Genomic DNA, 19,154 nt, shown 5'->3' with positions numbered 1-19,154 from the left:
TGGGTTGTGAGCGCACATGACGTGTGTCTACATTGAATGGGTTTGTGCGCTCAAAAGACGCTACATCTGAACGCCCCCCATGCACACAAACATCAGGGTGCGTCTGCAAAAAAAAAAAAAAAAAACAGCTGCCAGTGGAGGCAGCCCAGGGACAGCGGTAGCAGCAGACGTGATACCCAGTGCCATGACTGAACACAGCCCAATAAAAAAAAAAAATAATAATAATTACTGAACACCGGCTCTCGTCAGACCGGCCCACCGGGAATTTTCCCGGTCCTCCCGATTAGCCACGCCGGGCCTGGGCTGTAGTAATTATGACAGGAGCAAAAGAGGAGGCCAGATGATGTTACAGAGTGTTATTTAAACCCAAAACCATTATCTTTCCTTGATCTAGATCAAGTCAGGGTTGTGCCTAAACCTAACCAAACCTCAACCATAGTGCTGTCACATGAACACAATAAACATACACAATGAACTCATTTATTTTGCATTTCAGAAAATGCTCCTTTGTGTTATTATGAAGGGCACAGACAAGCAACATATTTTGTAATTTAATTTGACTTTCTGATCAGTTTTGGCATTCTTCACCTTCACCTCATCCATTATTTACTGTGGCGGCTGTGGCTGTGGAGGTAGAGCGAGTTGAGTGGGTCGTCCACCAATCAGAAGATCAGCGGTTCATTCCCCGGCTCCTCCTGTCTGCATGCCGAAGTGTCCTTGAGCAAAATACAAGATACAATTGCTCCCGATGATGCTTCCATTGGTGTGTGAGTGACTTAAAAAAACTGAGTAGCAGGTGGCACCTTGTATGGTAGTCTCGGCCATCAGTTTGTGAATGGGTGAATGTGACTTGTAGCGTAAAAAGCGCTTTGAGTGGTCGGATGACCAGAAAGGTGCAGGTCCATTTACTTAAATCAGGAAATCTTGGAGCATTATTGCTTACATCACTGGTAGGCTGATAGCAGCCTGTGGGCCAAATCAGGCCCTTCAATAAAACATTGGCTTGTAATGAAAACTGAGGTTTTCCCTTTCACAGTCTGTATCAAATCTTTTCTATTGAAGGTTGGTAACAGTGTAAATAAGTGTACTCAGTAAAGTGCAAACTTCCGCCAAGCAGCCCACTTCCAACTGAAAGCTGGATCAGACCAGAGCTGATCACGGCCACTCTAGACAATGCCTGTGTTTTTAGCCGATGTATCGCAGCACATTTCAGAAGATAAGATATTATTATGGGGATGAATGTATTGTTAATAACTAAAACACAGCCACAAACATTTGATCCATGTTGTTCATAACTAGATCTTAAATGGTATTATCTTTCTCGGTAGGCTACAGAACAACAAAGCAGGACCATTCTACCATTACTAATGGTAGAAGCATAAATATCAAGCAAAAATGACCAAAATCAATCAAATATGCAAGTCTACAAAATGGGGCACACAATATGCACTGCTTCTGAAACGCTCCTGGTGTGGTACGACACCATGCAACAAACAGAACAAAACCGGGTCACAGTCAGGGCAACCGGAACATGACGCATCAGTGCTCAGTTGAATTGTCCCTTCCAGTTCCCTTACACTCAAGATGGTGGCAAAGACAACAATCATGGGATTTATTCATCTTGTAATGTGCCTAACTTCAGTGGATCATAACATTCTGGGGTATGGAATACCTGCAGATACTCTGATTCAAAATGAGACCAAACTTTTTTATGGTTGCCAGTTTTCGAGCCACAGCAGAGGCCAAAATGTGGTCTGCAACAGACAGTAAGGCTCGACGGTAGTCAGGATGATCTCTGAAAAACTTGCAGCCCCCGCCTGCTGGTCAGGTTTTTCAACATTTTTGAATCACCACAACCCCAAGACGTCCTTGAGCATACGGTCATAAATGTGCACACAAAATATTAGGTTGATTGTTCCAGTAGTTTGTGAGAGTAACTGCTGACAGACAGATACACACACTCATACACGCACATATGCACACATATGACCAAACGCATCATCTGTTCCAGGCTTACACCTGATAGAGACAATAACAAGTTTGTGCAAACTCCAGTAAACATAGCAAGTCATGCAAATATCACTTATTGGTAGCAGTATAACACACAAAATAACAAAAAAAACCCACAAAATTTCACAAAATAGAACTTTGTTAGCATTTATTAGCTTACATGAAAAAAATTACATCTGCCCTCAAATAAGACCCTCAAACAAGTTTTATAATATTTTTTTTCTTAAATAATAATAATAAATGTACTACTAAAAAATAAAATATCCACCTAAATAAACAATGCTGGAAAAAAAATCCACGGCAAAAAAAAAAATGAACCTAGCTGCTGACCTGTGGCCTGTATATTATTAATATATTATTTGTCGCACGTTAATCCTCTATGAGGTAAAAATTGCAGACTTGTGCAGACGTGGATGGTATTACATTTTTAACCTTTTATTCAGGCAGCATCTTTTATTACATTTCGCCATCTGATTTATTACACTGGGTTGCTTATTGCCATTTATTCTATTCAGATGCTATTCCATTTCATTCTTTTGTCATTATGCAGCTGCTAAAACTCTTCTTCTGGATATTTTCTCTATAATATCTTCAAATCAATATCAACAAATGCAAGCCGTCCCTCCAGTGTATGTCACAGCTAAATCTTTTTGACATTTTTATGAAGCGCAGCCCCACATCACAAGCAGCAGCCTTCAAATTGAATATTGATTTTAATGATCTCTTCTTTGGGGCTGCAAGAGTTTGAATCTTAATAAAGCGGAGAGAAACGCGGCGCATTCTCAATTTCAAGAAAACTTTATACAGAGCCCTTGGGAAATTCAATGGTAATGTGATAGATTTGTTGGGTTCCTCATTCATGAAACAGATTCCAATGAACTTTTTAAAGCGTGGGGAATCTTTTTGCAAATTTGTTTCGGTCTCTCTGGGGCAGCAGTCTACTTTATGCTAGGGCTGTAATCTCAATTAAATATGAACTCTTCAAATGAAGTGTACTGCTGCATAGAGGATAGGACTTACTAAAAAAAGTATCAAGCCTTCTTTCATTAAAGGTGGCCTAATATTTCTCAATTAACATGTTCCCTCTGCCAAAGCCCTTGAGTCAGTAGGCACACAGAAATTAGAAGACATCTGAAGGGGAGAATTCCATTAATTATTTTTTTCTAAAATGTAATTATTATGGGGTGTTTTCATGATGGGGAGACTTCGGAATGATATTATAGGAAAAAATATTAGTAGGTGATGTGAAACAATCAGAAGGAGCAACGGTTCAACATGAGGACCTTCTGATAATGAGACAACAGTGTGAACCTGTGACCCCAATCCTGTCTCTATGAAACACCTTTATATTACACACATTGCTTCCCTGAATACGTTTGGAGAGGAACATAATTTATTAAGTTTGTTACCAGGCAGTGTGTTTTCCAATCTAGTAATGTAATGCTCTATTTGTCAGAGAAGTCAGAAGGAGGAGGTCACAGGGATGGTTGGATATACAAAGCTCAGACCTTTGACACTGGAGACAAGCAGGTCAGGTAAGGGCAAACCCGGGTTTATACTTCTGCGTTGAATCACCACTAAACCTACACTGTAGGGTCTGTGTAGATGCATAATCTATGCCATAGCCTGACATGCACTAAACTGCAAAAAAAAAAGGTTTTCCTCAGGGGAAACAAAGTTTTTATTTACTTTAATTTCACAGATACAAACAACAAATTGTGAAGACAATAAAGTCGCCATAAAATAGCATTTGAGGTCTTGTGTTTGATTTATCGCAGCTTCATATGAGTAGAAGAAAAGTCTGCTAGCCATTAGGCTAATCTAGGAAATCTTGTTAAGAAATGTCTCAAACAGGGGCGTTGGTGGCTTAGTGGTAGAGCAGGCACCCCATGTATAAGGCTGTTGCTGCAGCAGCCCGGATTCGAGTCCAGCCTGTGGCCCTTTGCTGCATGTCACCCCCCCTTCACACTTAACCGTCCTGTTCATTAAAGGCAAAAAATACCCAAAAAATATCCAAAAAAAAAAAAAAAGAAATGTCTCAAATAGAGGCTTACTAATAATGTTAGCATGTTGTTATGTGGTGAAAACACGTCTAGAATAAGGCAGCTGTTTTGTAGGTGACTCTTATGAGTTATAAGCCAAATTTTGTAATGCTATCTTTACTTAATGTTGCTGCTTTTTCTGGCTCCATGTAAGTAAAGAAAAATTCTGTTAGCCACTAGGCTAATTTATGTGACTAAATGTCATAGGCTTATGCTAATAACCAGTAGCAAACAGTTGTTTTGTCTTTGAACCTTGCAAGTTATAATGGAGCAGAATTTTGTATTTATGTTTAATGGTGTTGGTATTAAGCCATTTTTTATGTGTTGTAATTGTGTCTTCTCAGAAAGTCAACACAGAAGCATAGAAACCCAACTGCCAACTAGTGTTTTGGAGGTGTAACTGCAGCGCAACAAAGACACATCACCTCACAAATAAAAATTCTCATAAGGGCATTGGTCACTTGTGTAGGCTACAGCGTAGGCTTTGAGTAGAGTCTACATACCACTATAAATCAGACTTCAGAGATCTGGTCTGCCTTTGCTGCAAAATCTTGTTCAAAAGCTCTGTCACATTGATGCACGTCTAGTGCAAATAACATGTACAGCCTGCTTTTACTCAGTTAAGACGAATGCGGGGTGTGGGCAAAGGTAGACAAGCTGCCATTAATTTAGTCGCGTGTCACTTGTAAACCCACATAAAATTGTAATGTATGGACATACATTTACACTTAAATACTTCTGCATTTAAATCTGTCAAGCAACTCTTGTAGGACCAGTTATATGTTGAAGTTATGATCTACAAAACTTAAACACTTCAACAAATTTTTTTGTTCAGTTCTTTGGAAACTTTTCAGGAAAACAAACAGACAGAAATAGTCTCTGCTCCATTATATCAATTTTACTTTAAAAAAATCACCATGAAATTGTCATGTTTCAATAACACTAACTAACTAGTGGACTGAGCCATGCGCAACACACTGATTTGCTCAGACCAAACTTGCACCACTCTGTCTCTCACTATCTCTCTCTCGCTCTCTCTCACTCACACACACGCGCACACCCCCACACACACACAACCTTTTTGACAATGGCCATGTCTGTGGCTAGCCCCACCTTACCGTGCACACTTTGCTGATTTTCAGCCACCTGATGAATGGTGTTTGGCTTCTCACCGAGCCATGAGCTCTTCGTCCATCAGCTCGCAGAGGTCCTTGGCATGTTAGTGACATAAACCCCCTCAATGACGCGTTTTGCATCTCCTACCCCTCTCCCCCCGGCATTTGCCAACACAGATAAAACTGAATTTTGTAATATGTAATTATGTATATCATTTTGCCTGTAATGGACTAATGGTGCCTACTGTAGTTGTGCTTCATCTTAAATTTAAATAGTTCATCATTATGATTATGACTGATGATCATTGGCTGTTTTGGTGCCCCCTCCAGCCCTTGATGCCCTATGCACAGTGTGTGATGCGCGTGTACGTAGTGGCAATGCTGCAATGGACAAAGCTGAAATCTGATCTTAAATGCTGTTATTAGATTAATACAACTCGATTGCCTTCTGCCACAACAATGTCTCACAATTACTGTTCATGCCAAAAAGGCATGGCTGTTAAATGCAGTGAGTGCATTAGATAGCTGCAATGAATGTCCAACATGCCTGAATCTATAAAAATATGTCACCATGGCAGCATGCCACTGCACTCAGTAATATCCTCAGGTCAGCATTATAAAGTTGGTCAGACACTCCCATATGACCAACTCACAGTTGGCACTGTGCTTTGTGCAACTCAAGCATTACAACATACTGTACATCTAACACAGCACCACCATTTTATGATTGGGAATGCAGCATCATCCCTACGACAAAGTAGAACAAGGCAGGCAGCACAGATAATCAGAGTGGATATAAGCAAACCCCCAAGTTAGATTGTGGAAAGAGGATGATACGCTGTAGCTCTATACAGGATACTGTAACAGTTGCATTAATTAGAAAATGTGAGACAAAAAGCAAAGGAATGCAGTTGCACTGAGGACTTGACCTCGATGTTGCAATGGCCATGATCGGAACATCTTGTTAGGAAATGAAACTTTCATTTGACTTAATTTTCCCGATGTTCATGTTAACTGGCTGCATTTATTAAGGCCTAGAGCTTATATTCGCATCATTTTACAATTTGCCTCTCATTCACACACACACACACACACACACACACACACACACACACACACACACTCAACCACCAACAGCTACCATGCAATGTGCTGGCCTGACCATTGGGAGCAATTGGTGTTTGGTGTCTTGCCTAAGGACACTTCCCAATCTCATTTATTTATTTTATTATTTATTTATTATTTGAAATGTGTATGCTTGTGTGTCTTCTCCGTTTGTGTGTTTGTGTGTTAAATACTACATAACGTACTGAAATGAAGACATGCTCTCAGGCCAGAGTTACAAGGGGTCGTGGATGAAATCTTCCCCTATCAAATGGGACAGTTAAAGATACTGATAATTGCTACTTGTAACATACATTCACACCTTAACCAATTATCCTGTTTGTAATACGCAGCAGACAACACCTTCTTTACAAAGTAGTTTTGATAATCACTAAAGACTGATCAACCTGAAACACTTCCTGCAGCACATTTACAATAAAGCAAATACATGAAGGAAACACTAAAAAAGCAAATTACGAACACACACACACACACCCACACACACACACACACACACACACACACACACACAGTATTTCACACGGATAGAACTTACCCACAGATACATCATCATGGTTACTGGACAGCTGAGTGCCTTCCCCTGCAGCACCGAAACAGACTCCTCCTTTGCTTTAAACACAAGTTGTGCAACCTACTGCGTATTCCCCGGTCACCAGCTCACCATCACAGTCAGTGTGTGCCAACTGTTCTTGGATTGGGAAGATGCCTCTGACCCTTTTTTTATTTTCCCTTTGACTTCTCTTTCTTCCTCTCCGCTCCTTTTGTGTAAAATCCTGCTTAGCCACCACTTCTCAGTGAGTGTGTACTTCAGTATACGCGTGCGTGTGTGTGTGTGTGTGTGTGTGTGTGTGTGTGTGTGTGTGTGTATGTGTGTGAGGGAGAATGAGGGAGCCTAATGACTAAATCTACTCTATGCAGCAGGAGGCTACGGTATACCACCGCACAATGAAAGCGAAAGAGGGAGACAGAAGAGGAGAGGTGGAGAAAACCACACTCTCTCACACACACACACACACACACACACAAAAGTGTACACTCAGCTGAAGTGTTCTTGTAAATAGCTGTTAGTAGCTCGCTCAAGCTCTTTTTGATGTGGGCTTCTAGTAGTGTATCAAACTGGGCTGCTCACATCTTATAGTAGATACAACAAATTCTAACAGGGCAAGCAGTACAGATGATCAGAGTTAAAATGTTAATATTAATTAATGCTTTTTTAAAAGTACCAGTGTATTAGGGTCCTAGGGGACCCCCAGTCAAAAGCATCCCATTCTGCCTATGCAGTTTTAACACTAAAACCACCAGGGGTCACTGAATACCTAAAACAGCCGGCAGGTAAAATATCAGGAACTTTACTATCCTTTGATTCATCTAAACTTGGCTAAGTCCTGGACAGCACCATTCAAGCAGGCGAATCTTTAGTGTATCTATGTGCTGATCTGACAGAGTAGAGGACTGCGGTTAGAGAAGTAGAGGAGGTGTGTGCTTTAGCCTATGCTGGTTTCACACTACACAATATCAGCCCAATTACAGCCCGACGCAACATGGTACAGTGTGGGCTCGGAACGTGAACGACAATGAGTGTTCTCCATCAAAGCTGTCACTTTAAACCAATAGAAACACAGAGCAATGTGCCGTCGATAACTGTATGGCAACAACACCCCAGTCTTTTTCATATATCCTCTAGGGACGTTACCAGGACAGAGTAAAAAGGGAAAAACATGACATGAAACAGCAGAGGCACTTTAGCAACCTGGTGAGTACTGCCATTAGCATCAAGCTAGCAGAGAATGTTATTTCTTCATAATGGAGAAGGATATAAAGAAATAAAAATGTTAATATAGTGGCGGGGCTTTTACTAATCACAAATGCAGAAGGTACCAGCTTCATTTGAAACACACCGCATTAGAAACAGGCCTTTATATCTCATTCCCTTTGTATGTTTCTATTGTTCTTTTAATCCGCTTCTCTTTGCCCTGTTTAAGTTAATACAACGCGCTGTCATTTCAAACTCAACACTTCCTGTATCTGTTTAAAATTAAAAGGCCACTATAATTTTGGTTGAGAAAATCCCTTCATTTTCTAAACAGACTTTCATTGTGAAACATTTGCAGGAACTTGAGGAGGATTCGGTGACTTGCATAGAGTTTGCATGCGGTACTTCAAATGTATCTCCTGCCATCTGATGGAGCTTTTTATAATTTTAATTTTATAATAGTAATTATAATAAAAATAGGACAAAAATAATGCAATGACATCACGCACAGCAAGATTTCTTGACTCTACAATTGGCTAATCTAACATAGTGCTTGTATGAACGGACCAAAATGTTGTGTAGTGTTAATCTGCCATTACAGTGAATGGAGGACTGGTGTGATGGTGGAAATGTGAGTCCTGTTCCTGCTGCGGATCACTTCTATATGCTGTTCAGAGGCTGCTGCAGAGCAGCTCTGCTCATCTTCTGGAGAAGGGATGAAACAGTCATCTTGTTGGGGTCAAGATGTGTTGACAGGTTAATCATTGCACAATTAGAAACCATACATTACCAAAAAGTTCAAAATTACAGTGCACACAAGTTCAAGGAGCTGACAGGACACATTTTACTGGAGTTGTACCTAGTATAATTCCATGTGACAAATAATTGATTGATTTATTGATTGATTGATTGATTGATTGATTGATTGATTGATAATCCTTTCCAGGGAGTCCTGTGTACATACATTAACAGCACAAACGATAGACACACTTCAGTGCAGCTAGGGTCTAAACACAATCATAAAGAAGTTGAGTAATGGTGTAGTTGCTACAAGCACATATTGTACTGCAAGAATGGACATGTTTTCGCTGAACATTTTCTGGAAACATTCCATGTAAAAAAAAATTTGGTAAAATGCTAGATATGCTAATTGACAACATTCCCTTATTATGTTCATTGAAAAATTAATCCCGTCAGCACAAATCAACAATTTTGCTTGCCTGTGTGTGCACATACGTGTCAGTGTGTGTTGTGTGCACACGTTTCTGTGCGTGTGCGCATCGGGGCGAAACTCCACCATGCGCGATACAGAGAGCAGAGGAGAATTGTAAATGTGCGACCATGTAGAGACAGAAATGACATGCCGTCGTGTAAATAAGATGAATAAAATAAGGCTATTTAGTTTGTTTAATAAAATGACAAGGTATAGACCTGTTCTATAGGAAAGGTAAAGTTAAATGATTTCTGTTGTGAACTGGTGCTCTATAGAACATAAATTAAATAAAATTAACCTGACCTTAAAGGGGGGGCGGGGCTGGCCGCTGGGGGGGCAGGGCACCCCCCTGATATAATGGTAGGGTAAACACTGATAATAATAATAATAATAATAATTATTATTATTATTATTGTTATAATTATAATAACAAAAAGGAACACTCGTTGAAATGCAATGTTGAAATGCTCACAACTGTCAACATAAAATCTTGAGTCTTGAAAACTCACACCCACACTAGTGTCTTAACCAATGATGAGAGGTCACAAGTAGATGTTGTTTTACTTCACAAGCCAAAAAGGTTGGAAAACACTGTCTTATTTACCAGGAAAACAGGCAAGTGTTAAAACGATGCAAGGGTTGCACAGGAGTGTGTTGTTTTATGTACTGTGACACCGAGGCGAAATGCCTGCCAAGCTTCAGAACACTGCAGATGACTGTTCAAGACCAACAAACAACAAAACCAGTTGTGTTTTGTGACCCGTCACTGTTTTTCCAGTGTCCATAGTGGCACAAAAAGCAGGTATTTTACGCCAAAACATTATCCTTTCCCAACTACAACTACAAGTGTTTTTTGCACCTAAATCTAACAACACATTAACCACAGTGTTGTTGAATTGTGATTGTTTTTTTTGTTTGCTTTTTTTTGCAATGATAGACGCAGTAAAGGCAGTGGGATCACTGAAACCTCGCCAGCTTCCCACTAGAAAACATGGCTGTGCATAGGTATGTATGACTAAGCCAGAGGAAATAGAACCTGTTTTTTTTTTTCTAACCAGCTCGTAAAATACCAATGCTTTGTCATGCCCCTTGGCATCTCATGGTGACGCACAGGGCACCCTTTAGCACTTCTATGTGATGCACAATTGAAACACATTGTAAATTGTGGTTAAGATAGTGAAACAGTTGCGGTTAGGTTTACGCAACAAATCTATTTGGTTAGGTTTAGAAAAAAATATTATGTTTTGGGTTAAATTGGGTATAATTCTGGTATACAAGACTACTGCTCTCAGCTTTAAGTATGACGCCGGATGGGTTTGGGTTGAGTTAGCTGAAAGCCCAATGCATCTCATACAGATACAAAAGGGTGCTTTTGGAGTCAATATCACATTCTGATGGGCATGACAAACATCCGTATTTGACGCTGTGGGATTGAGAACAGCCTGGGTAATGATGACAGGAGTCAAACATTAAATGTTTGTGGTGATGGGCAAGAGCTTTACCCATGAATCCCCAAGTGTGCCCTGTGTTTCTTTATGTTCATCACCTGCACAAACAGTTCCGGTGAATGTTTGACACAGCAGGTACTCAAAAATAACAAGCTGGATGAGTTGTCTGTATAGACTTCTGACATCCTGACCTCTCATCAGAGCCAAACACAACTTCATTTTGAATCCTAAAAAAAAGCATTTGGCTCCACACAAAATAAGTTTTGTTTGAGCTTGCAACTCTTATTTAACTTATTTGGGGAGAGGCACAGGGTCAAAGATCTTTTGAGAAATAAAAAACATATCTTGCCGACACTTCCAAAACGGCTCAGAGACATTATGTTATTTCAAGTCTGACATATTTTACACATATAATTTCCTCCTGCACAAACGTAATACACTAAAGAAGCATAAGACTGTATGTTCTATATTCTATAACACAGTAACCCCCCCCCTTCCCATAACCTTAATAGCCCTCTGCTAGTTTGGTAGCATCAGGATGTGCAAAAGGGATTTTATAAACACAAACCAAATAGGACACACTTGACAAATAAGTTTTGCAGTGCGTTAGTTCAGTTTGTACATTATGCTCACGAGGAGTTATCAGTTACCTAAATAAGTAGGGGTACATGAGTTAAAACAACTCTGAGTGCAGCCATTGGAACAAAGTTGCATCAGTATGCAAAAGCATTTTCAGATTTGTCATCTAATAAAAACGCTATAAGGCAGTGGAGGTACTTTACAGTGTGCACATAGGAGTGTACAGATTTCTGCCCTTGAGGTGAAATGATTCTAGTGGCTGTAGGGCGAGTTTGGCCTATGTACGCACTATGAACATGGTTTTCATGATCCACTGGAAAGGTTTCAGCTTCACAATATGTATTTTATAGCATGCATTTCTAAGTAAACCAACAATGTATGGAAACAAACTGAAAATTAAAATTACAGCCAAACAATTACGTATAAGTTTACATCCATGTCTGTCCAGAATCATCTGTAGCCATGACAATACACAATGATCCACATATGGATGCTGCTGCAAAGAAGCTAAAAATTCTAAAACATGGATGCTTCAGACACATCTTCCACCCAATAGCACAGACAATCTATACAATCAGCACATTTTGGAGGTGGACACCCAAGATTAGTGTCACAAATTCAGTATCTGTCCAAATGTCTCCCTTCTGTTCCTGAGTTATGACAATATGTAATGGCTGGAAAAATGTTTTTGCAGAACATTCTAATGTCACAGTAAGGTTGACCTTTGACCTTTTGGATATAAAATGTCATCAATTCTTCATTTTATCGTATTAGACATTCATATCAAATTTTGTCCTAAGTAGCTTATGAATTCTCGAGTTACAGCCAAAAACCTGTTTTGTGAGTTCACTCTGACCTATGACATTTCACCACTAAATTCTCATTAATTCATCCTTGAGTCCAAGGGGACATCTGTGCAAAATTTAAGAAAATTCCCTCGAGGTGCTCTTGAGATATCGCATTCCCCAAGAATAGGACAGACGCAAAGTCACAATGACCTTGACCTGTGACCATCAAAATCTAATCATTTAAGGTGAACATTTATGCCAAATTTGAATAAATTCCATCAAAGCGTTCTTGAGATATTGCGTTCACAACAATGAGACAAACAAGGTCACAGTGATCCTGACCTTTGACCACTAAAATCTAATCAGCTCATTTGACAAGATGGATGTGCCAAATGTGAAGAAATTCCCACAAGGCATTCTTAAGATTCTTGAGATATTATGTTCACAAGAATGGGAGGACAGACAGACAGAGAATCTAAAAATGTAATGCCTCCAGCAATGGCTGTCACCAGCTTGTAGGCATACTAACAGGACTCTGCAAACTTTTAAAAGAAAGCAGAAATGATTACCAATAAGGTTACCAATCCCATACATGGCAACGCAGCTGGCAGCATGGCAGCATGGCAGCATGGCAGCTAAGGGCAACTTCTCTAGGATTATTGGCTCCATCCAATCTTACTAACAATCCATATCATACTGTATGCACGCAAGCTTTTTCCTTAAACTCTCAGTATCCCTGGCACCAGCAGATTATCTTGTTGGGAAAAAAAAAAGAAAAGTTTGCAGTATATATCTAATTAATATTTTTACGGGGCCCTTTGGGGGGGCCCTCCCTTCTGGGGGCCCTAGGCAGTTGCCAACCTTTTGGTTAATGGTGAAGTCTGCACTTCCTTTATTAGCCTGGCTTTAAAAGCAAATACATACTACAGTTATTTGAGGTTCATAATGTCCTCTGAGCGTCATCACTTTGATCCTACAGGGTTCACGGTGTGCTCATGTTCACTATACTGTAGGTTAGATGTTGTGCAGAGGTCAGCACAGATAACATTAATATTTAATAGCACATATTTGTGTTGCAAAACAGCCATAGATTAAAAGTGCATCACCTTTATAAAATGGCATCACATGTTAAGAATTGGTTTCATACTGTAGGTCGTATAGAGTCATGGTGATTATTTGACATGTCAGGACTCTAGAATGAAAATACAGAATACTGAACTGAAACAGCAATATTTTCATATGAGTGTGATGGGATGTATGATATGTATAAAAAGAGTATCTGCACACTTGGATCAATGCAAGTATCTTTAATGAAGAGTCATCAGGTTAACAGGGTAACCCTGATGAAGGTCCTTCGACCGAAAGCTTGGTTCATTAAAGATACTTGCATTGATCCAAGTGTGCAGCTACTCTTTCCTACACAAGTTTGACACATGGTTTTCTGGCACCTTGGCATATTCTGGTCGTGAGTGCTGTGATTTGCTCCTATGTATGATGTGTATGAAAGTAAACAGTGATAGAAGATCCTGCTGTGATTAAAAATGTGTGTTTATCATAAAAATACCCCTAGGGCAAAGTAACCAAACAGAAAATAACCAAAAACTCTGAGTCCAGATCCAATCTGTAAGTGTAATCTATTTGCTTCTCATTTCCCCATTATCCTGAAGGAAATACTTGATAAATTCTTTATGGCTATGGACAATTAAAAAGAAATGAAATCGGCTGGTAGCTGTGTGTAGAGGGGATTGCAATAAGATGCCATGGCATGAATAATAACACTATTGCTGGAAGTTTATTTTTAGACTCAAAATGCTCCCACAACTTAATGAGAGTTATGCTGCATGGCATCAAAGCCAACACGGGCTGTACTTACTGCTGCTGTAACTGCATTTTATTTATTTATTTATTTTAGGTTTATGGTCGGTTATTGGAAAAAATCATTTTTGCTTAACCCAGCAATAAAATACAGAAGTAGACTCAAAATCCCATGAGGCAAGAAGACAGCAAAGAGGCGAGAGCTCTGACTCATTAAGTGTGGATATGAGCTAGCTCTACTCAATCTACAAGATTTATAATGAGGCTCCTGGTTCACTGCTATTCTCAAGTCTCTTGTCAAGTCAGTAATGAGACCAAAACATGCTCATCATACAGATGCCTCATGCATACCACTAAAATCAAAGCACTCATTCATGAGAGTCTGAGACATGCATGGAAGCATGTGCAAACACAAACTACAAAGACGACTACAAGGTCTATAATCTGAACAATCTGAGATACAACATACTGTACAGAATACGCACTACTCCCAGAAGGCTGCGAGATTAATAGACTTGTTTTATGTCACATATACTGAATTTTAATGTGTTACTGACTGTAAGTGTTGCAGTTTTTATCAATGGATTATTTTTAAAAGGTACAGAAAACTCACCACTGTGAATTTGTAACTACATGGATGTAAGTTTTGTTGGTGGTCTTGCCATTAGCTTTTAAAAAGGTTGTATCAGTTGATACCACATGTTTCAGAGCAATAACACCAATGATGTGAGGGGAGGCATCTCCTGCATCTCAGATTCCAGTCGCCAGGAGAAAAATTTGGCATTGTACATTTGTGTACACCACATGTGTTAAATTGGCTGATGAAACAAGCAAATGTAATATGTGGTTACATTACATGACAGTGTGTGGTGTACCGAAACACTTCACCATATGTAGACATATGCAGGTGCTTTCTGACAAATATACCTTCATATGGCAGAACTTACCCTCAGCTGCTCTTGCTCACAGCTCATTAGTTGGCCTGAAATGTACAAGAGAAGAAACAATTAGCTGTTGACTCTGAAGTGACCACAATCCTTAAAAGCCTCCTCCAGCAGCCATTACCACAGATGAGCACAGCCGTATTAAATTATCCCTTGATTCCTGATCAAGGCAGTGAAAGCTACGGCTAAATGAATCTGTAAAAAGACTTTAATGTTGCAAATTTAACAATTAAGACACTTTCAGTTTGTTAATGGAAAGTGTTGGTTTCACAAGCCAGAGAGAGGAAATAACGATAATCAGACTTAAAGCTTCACCAAACACAATATTTGTTGTTGGGTGTTTGACCCATCCAATTTCCCTTCCCTTCTAAACTGACTTTCCTGCTCTTTATAGGCTACTACGTCAGTTGCTCTGAGCATCAAATACTGTCAGGATGGGTTTACACTGAAATAAGTTCAAAGCCTAACATGTCTCACAGATACTCCAAAAGGTGCCTTTGGTGTTTGTAGGGGCATGATAAAGCATTGGTGATTGACGACCTGGGAATAAGAACCACTGGCTTACCATAGTTGCCATAGTTGCTGTGTTACCCTACAGCTACAATATCTGTATGTAGTCATAGCAAATAGGCCGCATTTGAAGATTTACAAAAAACATTCCCATTGGATGTATACTGCCACTGAATGTAATACCAGGTTTTGCAAAAACATTCCTTACTGACTTATGCTGCCATATTGGGTAAGGCTGTCATAGAGAACTGGTTCAATACTTTGCTCAAATTCTGCTAAATGGTCATTGATGGAAGGTCTACACACATTGTAAGTCAGTAAAAAACAGTATAACCTCTTATGATTTACAATCTCCATTTTGGAATTTCTGCTGTACAAGTAGAAATATTAAAGGTCAGAGGCATCCCCTAAGGACCATGAATATCCGCGCCAAATTCCTCAGCAGTCTGTCCTGCAGTCGATATTTTTCAGTTCAACATAAACTGAGGCCATTTCACTGACACCCCCTTACAAAACTGTGGAGTAATTTTCTTCAGTCTTGCCAAAATCAAACTTATCTCTTCCTGCCACTTTGGGCCACAAAAAACATGGGAGGTTGCTTAGATCAGCTCACTTGTTCCCCTGTCTCTGCCATGCGTTTCTCTCTCAGGTGTACATAAACCCACTACTACGTCCACACACCTCCTTAATCTTTACATCCAGCCAACCTCTCTCCTTTGTTTATTACAGCTTTTTCCTCTTGCTCTCTTTGTCAGCTCCCTCATCGGTTTTGCCTACTGGGGGTTTGCTATGATTTCCATAGCTTCAGCATTGATTTGGGAGACAGGGGATAACCCTGTGAGGATTATGAAGGGAGAGATAATGGGTGGAAAAAGAATGGTGGAGAAAATTGTTCTGATTGTATGCTGATGCTTTTCTGTGTGACCCCCAGAGAGACATGTTTCTGCATCACATTAGGACAGTGCTTAACCCAGGACTGGAGAGGGAAAGACGGAGGGAGCGTAGGTGGTTTTAATATTTGTATCATATGTTTCCTCATTTCATTAATGAGGTCAAACCGAAGGGAAGAGGTTGGGGAATGCGTTAGTCATACCACACATACATAATATATAACATAGTTTTTATTTTATTTTATCTTATTTTATTTTAGGGGGATGATGAAAAGCAGGTGAGACAAGACATGACATAATGTATTCGGTGACATATAGTTTACATCCATACATAAATGCTTCACAAACATCTCACCTCAACAGCACAGAAGATTTATACAATCAGCACAGTTTCAAGGTGGGCAGCCAAGACTAGTGTCACCAATTCAGTATCTGAATGAATGAACAGGTGAGTGATTTTGGACACAGCCTTGGTGTGTAATTCGTGTGTAAATATGAGAGTTGACAAAGCATACAGTTGAACAATCACTTGAAAAGGTGCAGGGATATGGAGAGACCTTCAGAAATCTTTGTACAGATTTTCAAATGTGGCACACCCAGTCGACATTCACAAACCTCAAACGCTTTTATGCTACAGAATCCCTGACAGGCAAAATGAAAAATAAAATTGCGGGCAATGTTGGCCAAAAGTTTATCTCCAGGAGATATACTTAGGTTTTGGCCAACATTGGCCGCAATTTTTTTGTTGTTCTTGTAGCACAGTCGATGTGGGGAAGACATTTTCACCTTGGTGCTTGAAGTAGCTGTACAGAAACTCATATGCTCAACTTGACTCACATGCTGGTGACACCAGCTCCTATACAAAATTGCTGCCCTCAACACTTCCTGTACATGCAAAGCCCTGCGCAACATTTTACACCTTAGCCATGCAGAAAATGCTGGAGTAAAGAAAAATGCCAATAAGTCTGCTGATGAAAGCCAAATGAGTCTGACAGGAGGCAAGAGAGAGGGAGCCTATGGAGAAATGACACAGGGGTTATAGAGGGGGCTGGATCTCACACCAATAGCTACAGAATCAGCCATTCAGCCACAGAAGCTGGCTGCTGCCAACCAGATGTCAATCTATCAGTACCAAATAATTTCTTGCGCTCAGATTTGGGGAATAACTTCTGTCTGAGTGTTATAAAAAAGCAAGTGAGGGCCTAGGTGTTCCCTAAGTGGGTTTTTATAGCAGATCAGAGCTACCGAGCAAAATGTCAGCATCTCTCTCTATGTTTCATCCAGTCAGATGGGTTTCGGCGGGCAGTTGTCCTCTTCAATTACAATGTTTATCGTAAAGGCAAAGGGGGTCTGCCCATTGGTCCAACAGCCCATTGTTCCGACCATATTAAATCCATTGTCCCGAAGTCCCGTTGTTCCGAAGTTGCCCCATTTTTTTCTTTGCTAATTCTCAGTGGGAACGATGAAGGGTTAAGAGGCGATACTGTATTAACATGAACAAACAACATGGCATTGTTAAAACTGATTTATAAAAATACCTCATTACATATATCATTTAAACCACTCTGTGTGTTGTAGGTTGAACTGTTGTTGATAGACAATGTGGCTTGTCATACATCTCACACACACACACACCACTGCCTTGCTAAAACAGCACATATAGGTATTTCAGCCATGTTTTCAGTCTTCTGTCTCATCTACAAAAAGACATGCATCTGTATCATTTAGTCCAGCTCTGTCCATAGACAGCGCAACAGCTTTTGTTTTACTTGTACTATACGTGTGTAAACGTGTCCTGAAACATATTTATAGGCTTCAGTTCTATTTCTTCCATTTTATGTGTGATTGAGTATTGTGCTCTGAGCACTGCCAAAACATAGGTGACCTACACTCAACACTGTCCCTGAAGGCATCCTGTGTAGACACTGATAGAACACTGAAGCTGCTGCTGCTGCTTACGCTACATCTCCTGTGTAGACACGGTGTCAGTCAGCCGGCAGGTCATCGTAGTGTGATTGATGGTAGGCTCTCAGTGCTGCTGTGGTATTTCTATAGTAAAACACTTTCAGGACAAGTTTAGATTTTTTTCAAGGAGCAGCTTCTTTTGATTATGATGGGATGAAAGACATCAGAAAGCAAAGGTTTAAAGGTTCAAGTCCAAGTCATGTGACTTAATTCTGCATCGCTGAAGGCTACTGCATAGTCTCTGTATTTTGGTGTTGCTGCATGATTAAAGGTGCAGGTCACTCTGCGCTGTATTGTTCTTGCGTGCACAGCGGTTATTTCCTTAACTGTGCTGGTCTGATACCTTGGTGACTCACAGTATGTCCCAGTTGTCTGTTACACCAGTGCTTGCAGAGGGTTAATAGCTTAGTGTGAGCAACACGTGTTTTGTCATATCTTTCTAAAATCCTATATCTTTACCTGAAATACCGTCAACCCTTCACATGATTTTTAAACTGTCAGTGTGAAGAGCCATGCCTATAAAGGGGATAAAACAACTGTGATTGGCCATGATTGTCACAGCCACTAACACGCCCACCTATAATGAATAATGATGTGTTCTTTCTGATCCCAACCCGTATCTAAGTGAGCAATACGTGCACCACCGTGCGAGCCACAAATGTACCAAAAGTGTGTTGAAAAGCCTGATACACGAAACACTGCAGGCTGGACTCGAGCCATGACGCTGGATTCACCAAAATTCCAATGCCAAAACACTAACATTTGTGTGCAAAACCTTCCAACATAAAATGCACATCAAGTTCAAGATGCAAGACAAGAGCCCTTTTTAAACAGGAATTGTGCAAAAGTGCAGGAAAGCCCAATCAGTCTTCTTTCAGCTTTGGCAGTATAAAAACAAAATCGGAGAGTGCAGCAAAATCCTGCCTACTTTTGTTTATTTGTTTTATTTTTACTTGT

At 40.0% G+C, this 19,154-nt stretch overlaps 1 protein-coding gene across 5 annotated transcripts in view; it reads right to left on the bottom strand.

Moving 5' to 3' along the window:
- rbfox1 (RNA binding fox-1 homolog 1) overlaps positions 1–19,154 on the bottom strand; it is a 567,561-nt gene that overhangs the window by 289,990 nt on the left and 258,417 nt on the right. For 3 of the 5 annotated variants that reach the window (XM_049560284.1, XM_049560285.1, XM_049560283.1), the window contains one exon: positions 14,836–14,870. The exons of 1 other annotated variant lie outside the window; for it this stretch is intronic. In XM_049560284.1, coding sequence (XP_049416241.1) covers positions 14,836–14,862 — 27 coding nt within the window. In that variant the 5' untranslated portion in view covers positions 14,863–14,870. Of the gene's footprint in view, positions 1–6,827; positions 7,064–14,835; positions 14,871–19,154 lie in introns of those variants that run through there. One more of the 5 variants, XM_049560286.1, reaches the window with a different exon arrangement.

The sequence above is a fragment of the Epinephelus fuscoguttatus genome, linkage group LG19 (genome assembly GCF_011397635.1).
Source record: "Epinephelus fuscoguttatus linkage group LG19, E.fuscoguttatus.final_Chr_v1".
Taxonomy (NCBI): Eukaryota; Metazoa; Chordata; class Actinopteri; order Perciformes; family Serranidae; genus Epinephelus; species Epinephelus fuscoguttatus.
The sequence above is the reverse complement of the archived record's forward strand: the minus strand, read 5'-3'. Positions and strand labels throughout refer to the sequence as shown.